Below are 7480 nucleotides of genomic sequence, written 5' to 3'. Positions count from 1 at the left end.
ATTTATACACCTGAAGACGGAGTTTTTCCAAAGCGGAAAACCCCCTTGTTGGGGGGGGGGAGACATGAAGTAACTACAACTTCCGTCATGTGACCCCGAGTTCATCTGGCAAATTTGGTTGAGATTGGATAAGTAATGACCGAATGTATCGCGGTCAAACAGACAGACACCAAATTACTTATTTTAGTATGATATAGTGTCTTCCAAATGACACAACATGTTAAAAAATAAATCCATTCTTGGAATTAATTACCAAAATTGTGAGAACATCAGAGCAGAAGATGCAAGATTATAATATACTCGATTTTTTTTGGAAAGAAAAGAATGAAAGGCTAAGAAAGCCCAACATTTCAATCAGAGTGGTCTTCATCAGGGCATACAAAGTGCAAAAAACGCCCCTTTGATGATTGGCATGACCAGTGTGTGCTCTTAGCAGATAGCACAACCGGAGTGTAGGTAATATAGCTAAAGGAGTGGTTTTGAGCTGTCATCTTACCTGCACCAGTTCCTCGATCTGCAGTACCACCGTAGCTTGTTCCACCCTCCACTTTTGGCAATCTAACTGACCAATAGCGCTTTGGCTTTGGTGCATGCATTGTGCTGGGCCCTCGCCAGCCCCAAGCACCATTGCCATGGTGACCCATGGTTTGTCGACCTGGGCTTACATTAGATCTGACACCCCCAGCTGGCCAGTTCGGATAGGCTAATCCTGGCCTAGCCTTTTGAGGCAAAGGTGCAGCGGGATAAGCCAGATGTGACCCAGATTTTTGAGCTCGAGGTGTGCCTGCACCAGCAAAAGCTGAGAAACCCCTTGGAGCGCTGTGTCTAATGCCTGCTTTGCGTCCATAATCCCCTGCTTGTGCCTCAGCTTGATAAACCGGCCTTGGCTGTGACTTGATGCTCGGCCAACCTCTTGGGTATGCCAACTGCCCATTCATTCCCAAGCTTGCCCCAAGTGCAGCCTGCTGAGAGTAGGCTACAGCCTGGTATGCTGGCCGAGGTCCAGGTTTGAGTCCTGCTTTTAGCCCATAGGTCCCAGCCTGAGCCTCTGCATGTAATGGTTGGTGTGGCCCTGATGTGATTTTAGGCCAACCATTCCGATAGCCTGATTGATCACCTAACGCTGGGCCTCGTGAAGACTTGCGGCCATCCTTATGTCCATAACTGCCAACTGGATAACCCCACTGAGGTGCATGCCTAATATCAGTTGAGTATGGTGATGTCGGGGTTTTCATATTCCCAAACTCGGGTCTCATGTAGGCTTCACCATTGGGTAATCTGCCCTTACGCTTACTAAGTTTATGGCCGTAATTGGCTGATCCACGAGAAGGTTTGGTCTCGTATGGCCCAGAAAACCCTTCTGCCCCAGTTTCAGCCCTATTGCTGGGGTATTGCCAGTTTTGAGGACGATCGTCTCTCCCAGTATTAGTCCCAGGCCCCTCAGCTCCCAAGACATAAGTCCCTCCATCATAAGAAGCTCGTAAAACCGACTTATCATCTGATTTGGTGGCTAGTCCTAGATTCTTCATCGACTTCTCATACGATTGTCCCAGTGCTGAAGAAGAATCTGGTACATCTGGAACATAAAATACAATATCAACACAGAGAAGTCATTTGAATGAGTATTTTGTCATTTAAGTATAAAATGCACAAGTTAAAAACAAACAAAATCTGTAAAAAAATTAGTTCCCATTAAGTTTTTGCACAATTTTTAAAGAAATACCTTGTACAATTTCAATTGGTGTTTTTGCTGATAACACAAAGATGGCAGCTGTTTGCTTCACCAATTCAAATTGCACCCATACCCATGCTGATGCTCATGATGATGCTCAAGTTCATGATGCCCATGCCGATGCTCATGATGATGCTCAAGCTCAAGATGCCCATGCTCATGTCCATCGTTATGCTGATGTCCATGCTCATGTTGTTGGTTATGCTGATGCTCATGATATGATGCAACCCAGCACGTCACAACCCAGTGCATGCACCAATCCAGCACATGCACCGATGCAGTGCATGCACCAACTCAGCACACGCACCGATGCAGTGCATGCACCAATTCAGCACTTTCACCAACCCAGCACACGCACCAACCCAGCGCATATGCCAATCCAGTGCATCTACCAACCCAGCGCATGTACCAACCCAGTGCATGTACCAACACAGTGCACGTACAACGACAGTGCATGCACCAACCCAGCACACGCACCAACCCAGCGCATATGCCAATACAGTACATGTACCAACACAGTGCACGTACAACGACAGTGCATGCACCAACACTGTGCATCTACCACCCCAGCACATGTACCAACACAGTGCATCTACCACCCCAGCACATGTAACAACAAAGCGCATCTACCACCCCAGCACATGTATCAACACAGTGCATCTACCACCCCAGCGAATGTACCAACAGAGTGCATCTACCACCCCAGCGCATGTACCAACACAGCGCATGCACCAACACAGGGCATCTACCACCCCAGCACATGTACCAACACAGTGCATCTACCACCCCAGCATATGTACCAACACAGCGCATGTACCAACCCAGCGCATGTACCAACCCAGCGCATGTACCAACACAGTGCATCTACCACCCCAGCGCATGTACCAACACAGTGCATCTACCACCCCAGCACATATACCAACACAGTGCATCTACCACCCCAGCACATGTACCAACACAGCGCATCTACCACCCCAGCGCATGTACCAACACAGTGCATCTACCACCCCAGCGCATGTACCAACACAGTGCATCTACCACCCCAGCACATGTACCAACACAGCGCATCTACCACCCCAGCACATGTACCAACACAGTGCATCTACCACCCCAGCACATGTACCAACACATTGCATCTACCACCCCAGCACATGTACCAACACAGCGCATCTACCACCCCAGCACATGTATCAACACAGTGCATCTACCACCCCAGCGCATGTACCAACAGAGTGCATCTACCACCCCAGCGCATGTACCAACAGAGTGCATCTACCACCCCAGCGCATGTACCAACACAGTGCATCTACCACCCCAGCACATGTACCAACACAGCGCATCTACCACCCCAGCACATGTACCAACACAGTGCATCTACCACCCCAGCACATGTACCAACACAGCGCATCTACCACCCCAGCACATGTATCAACACAGTGCATCTACCACCCCAGCGCATGTACCAACACAGTGCATCTACCACCCCAGCACATGTACCAACACAGCGCATCTACCACCCCAGCACATGTACCAACACAGCGCATCGACCACCCCAGCACATGTACCAACACAGTGCATCTACCACCCCAGCACATGTACCAACACAGCGCATCTACCACCCCAGCACATGTATCAACACAGTGCATCTACCACCCCAGCGCATGTACCAACAGAGTGCATCTACCACCCCAGCGCATGTACCAACAGAGTGCATCTACCACCCCAGCGCATGTACCAACAGAGTGCATCTACCACCCCAGCGCATGTACCAACACAGCGCATGTACCAACACAGTGCATCTACCACCCCAGCATATGTACCAACACAGTGCATCTACCACCCCAGCACATGTACCAACCCAGCACATGTACCAACCCAGCGCATGTACCAACCCAGCGCATGTACCAACCCAGCGCATGTACCAACCCAGCGCATGTACCAACACAGCGCATGTACCAACACAGTGCATCTACCACCCCAGCGCATGTACCAACACAGTGCATGTACCACCCCAGCACATGTACCAACCCAGTGCATGTACCAACCCAGCGCATCTACCACCCCAGCGCATCTACCACCCCAGCGCATCTACCAACACAGTGCATCTACCACCCCAGCACATATACCAACACAGCGCATCTACCACCCCAGCACATGTACCAACACAGCGCATCTACCACCCCAGCACATGTACCAACACAGCGCATCTACCACCCCAGCGCATGTACCAACAGAGTGCATCTTTCACCCCAGCGCATGTACCAACACAGCGCATGTACCAACACAGGTCATCTACCAACACAGTGCATCTACCACCCCAGCACATGTACCAACACAGTGCATCTACCACCCCAGCACATGTACCAACACAGTGCATCTACCACCCCAGCACATGTACCAACCCAGCACATGTACCAACCCAGCGCATGTACCAACCCAGCGCATGTACCAACCCAGCGCATGTACCACCCCAGCGCATGTACCAACCCAGCGCATGTACCAACACAGTGCATCTACCACCCCAGCACATGTACCAACACAGCGCATGTACCAACACAGTGCATCTACCACCCCAGCACATGTACCAACACAGTGCATCTACCACCCCAGCACATGTACCAACACAGCGCATCTACCACCCCAGCACATGTACCAACACAACGCATCTACCACCCCAGCACATGTACCAACACAGCGCATCTACCACCCCAGCACATGTACCAACACAGCGCATCTACCACCCCAGCGCATGTACCAACACAGTGCATGTACAGAGATAGTGCATGCACCAACCAAGCACGCACTAACCAAGCGCGTGTACCAATTGGCCAGCGCATGCTCCGACCCAGCATATACTAAGCAGATCGTGTTTTTTCCTGACGAAGCAATGCAATTATTTGTTTCAAATGTTAAGTTTGAGATCCTTAAGCAAATTCAGTGTAAAGTGAAGGAAACAAGACTTTTCCTTCCCAGCCCTGGAAGTTCCGCAAACTGTAGATAATGTCACACAATGTAAAGGCTCAACAAGTCACTCACTGGGGGCACTCGAGGGAGGCAGGATGGCAAGAAGACACAGAAGACTAACAGCAGTGGCAAACATGGCTGGACGAGGACCAAAAGTAGGTTTGAGTCAAAGCACGATGGCAGGTGTCTGAAGATTCGTGAGGACACCTGAGCCGAACACGGTACTCGAGCTAATGAGATAAGCTCTGGACTATACGATGTGATGGTCTCTGCTCAGCTCAGAAACGGGGCTTTAGGTGCAAAATCTTTTTATATAAGGGTCTGGGGGAAAGGGAGAGGAGGTGGGAGGAGTGAGAAAAAAAAAAATGAGGAGCTTCACAGAAAAGTCATTTTGAAGCCACAGACCACACACAAAATACTTTGTGTCTGCACCCCCCCCCACTCCCCCAACATGACCACCTTTCTCTCTGTCCCCCCATTCGTTTCTGTTCTCCCTCCCCTATATAACTTTTCGCCCTGCCAATTTCTTTCTATCCCTCCCCCCCCCAAAATCACCTTTCTGACAGTCCTTGGCACCCTCCTGCATTTTCTTCCCCCCTTTCTTTATGTCCTCCCCATGCCCTCACCCTATTTCTTTCTGCCCCCCCCACTTTCCTCTATCTCTTTCACCCTTTTTTAACCCTAAATTAATTTTTCTATTTTCCCTGCAATTCTTACTCGTCTTCACTTTTTCTCTCATTCCTACTCATTCAACCACCTCCTCCCACCATCACTTATTCCAAATCATTTCATTCTGAACCTTTATTGTTATTATTACCTTTATTCCCTGTTTCACCTGCACTTCACCTCACAGATGTAACCTTCGTCCTCAAAAATTCGCTTCACCCCAACCCTCCATGGCCACCCCTGACCTCACCAGGATTTAATGTCTGACAGGGGAATTTAGCAGAATTTTTGGAGTCTCACCGAGATAGACACAAGCAGACAAATGACATAACCCTAACACGATGTATGTGAAGCTTTCGTAGACTCCGGGGAGGCACATACCAACACATATCAATCCCTAACGTAGTTACATCTAGAGTAATTTTGTCTAACTAAATTACTTCTTCTTGTAGGAGTGGAAATGGAAATGCATTGTGTTTGTGTAAAAGATTCGAACAGCTTTGTGATTCTTCTCCATCTGAATTCTCTCTGCCTTTCCTGATATATATATATATATATATATATATATATATATATATATATATATAAATATCTCTAACACTCTCCAAATTAAGTCAACCAAGAACATCATTAGGTAGCGGCACAGCGACTGCAACTCAAATCAAGAACCTGATAGCGCAGCGCCAGCATATGGGCAGACCTCCAAGCCAAGGAAGTCCAAGACCCTGCCCTGATCATCAGCACCACGGCACAGTTTTCGTACCCATACCGCATGAATAAAACTGATGCCACACCAACTCATCCACCTAGTTTTATCATAATGAATCCGTCCACCACTTTTTGAGATATCATGTGACATATCTTTTTTTTTGTCCTACCTCTCAATGGTGAAAAATTACTGAAAAAATTCTAGTATCCGGATCTGGATCCGGATCTTCACCAATGTCGAATCAATTGGTCCTTGTCACATACCCAACCTGTCCACAGTTTTGTCTGAATCCGTTCATAAGATTTTGAGATATCCTCCTCACAGACAGACAACCGACATTGGTGAAAACAACCTCCGTCCACATCCGGTGGCGGCAGTAATAAAACCCACTTTTGATTCCGATAACAAAACTGCTTTTCATTGCCTCCACCACAACTCAATACCAGCCCGTTCATCTCAGCTTGGCCAATGGGCGTCACATAGAAACAAAAACGGGGCAGTGAGGAGGCAGAATCTAAGAGCTGAGGCTGAACCTGTGAGGACAAACTGTACGAGGAGGAATGGGCTGCTCACGTGGTGCAACGGAGAGCTGACACATGGACCAAGCAGCAGAGTTTCTCTGGACATGCTGTCAAAGCACACTGATTTACATTATCCTCCTCTGGCTTTCCTTATTTCTAATTTGTTCAGTTTGCACACACATAAGTTTTCAACAAGAAGCCTTCATCTCGTTTTGGGCTGAGTTACTGGCTTGCATCTCACGCTTTCCTTTAAAGCACTACAGACATTCCCTTGCACCTCTCCCTACACTGTGTACCACATTCTCTACCCCACTCTTCTTTCTTCCCCTCCCCCATCTTACGTTGGGACTAACAAGAGCCCATCAGCTTGTGTCTGATGATCAAGAGGCCGGCCCGACGCCTCGACCTAATCTCTTTCTCTGTCTATCACTCTTTCTTATCTTGTTTCCCCCGGAATGATTGAGGTTCCTGGGTGAGTCGGAATTGTGATAAGTTGACTAAGTGGGCTTACATGATAGGGGTAAGAGCTCTCTTCTCTGTCCATGTTTGCATTGTAAATACATTCCTTTGCTAATCTAATATGAAAAGCTGAGCTTGTGTCTGTGAGTGGGTGGGTTTGTGGGTGGGTCATAAGCCCAATCCATTCTACAGGCCACGCCTTCCCCTCTCTTCCCCAGTATCACAAGCACCACCCATTAGCTAGCCAGGCCACACCTTTCCCTCCAGCCACCCAGAAAGCCGCCGCCATATTTTTCCCTCCGCATAGCTGAGATTGTTCAACGGCCTCCGATGTACATTTGAAGACTGAACAATGCATCGACTATCCTAAAATATAAGTACCGTTTTGAGGAAACAAAGGTCCATTTTGATTGCAAGTCAAACGAGGTA

General features: G+C 48.5%; 1 protein-coding gene across 2 annotated transcripts in view; it reads right to left on the bottom strand.

Moving 5' to 3' along the window:
• The window catches only part of LOC147018171 (uncharacterized), a 44855-nt gene extending 39817 nt beyond the window's left edge, over positions 1-5038 (bottom strand). For both annotated transcript variants that reach the window (XM_085897592.1, XM_085897593.1), the window contains exons 1-2: positions 4769-5038; positions 497-1576 (exon numbers count right to left, since the gene is read on the bottom strand). In XM_085897592.1, the coding sequence (XP_085753718.1) occupies positions 497-1576; positions 4769-4832 (1144 nt within the window). In that variant the 5' untranslated portion in view covers positions 4833-5038. The remainder of the gene's footprint in view (positions 1-496; positions 1577-4768) is intronic.
• Between the last annotated feature and the right edge of the window lie 2442 nt (positions 5039-7480).

This window comes from Eptatretus burgeri, chromosome 10 (assembly GCF_056783735.1).
Source record: "Eptatretus burgeri isolate ZD-2024b chromosome 10, Ebu_testis_v1, whole genome shotgun sequence".
Taxonomy (NCBI): domain Eukaryota; kingdom Metazoa; phylum Chordata; class Myxini; order Myxiniformes; family Myxinidae; genus Eptatretus; species Eptatretus burgeri.
Note: the sequence above shows the minus strand (reverse complement) of the source record. Positions and strands in the feature narration are given on the sequence as shown.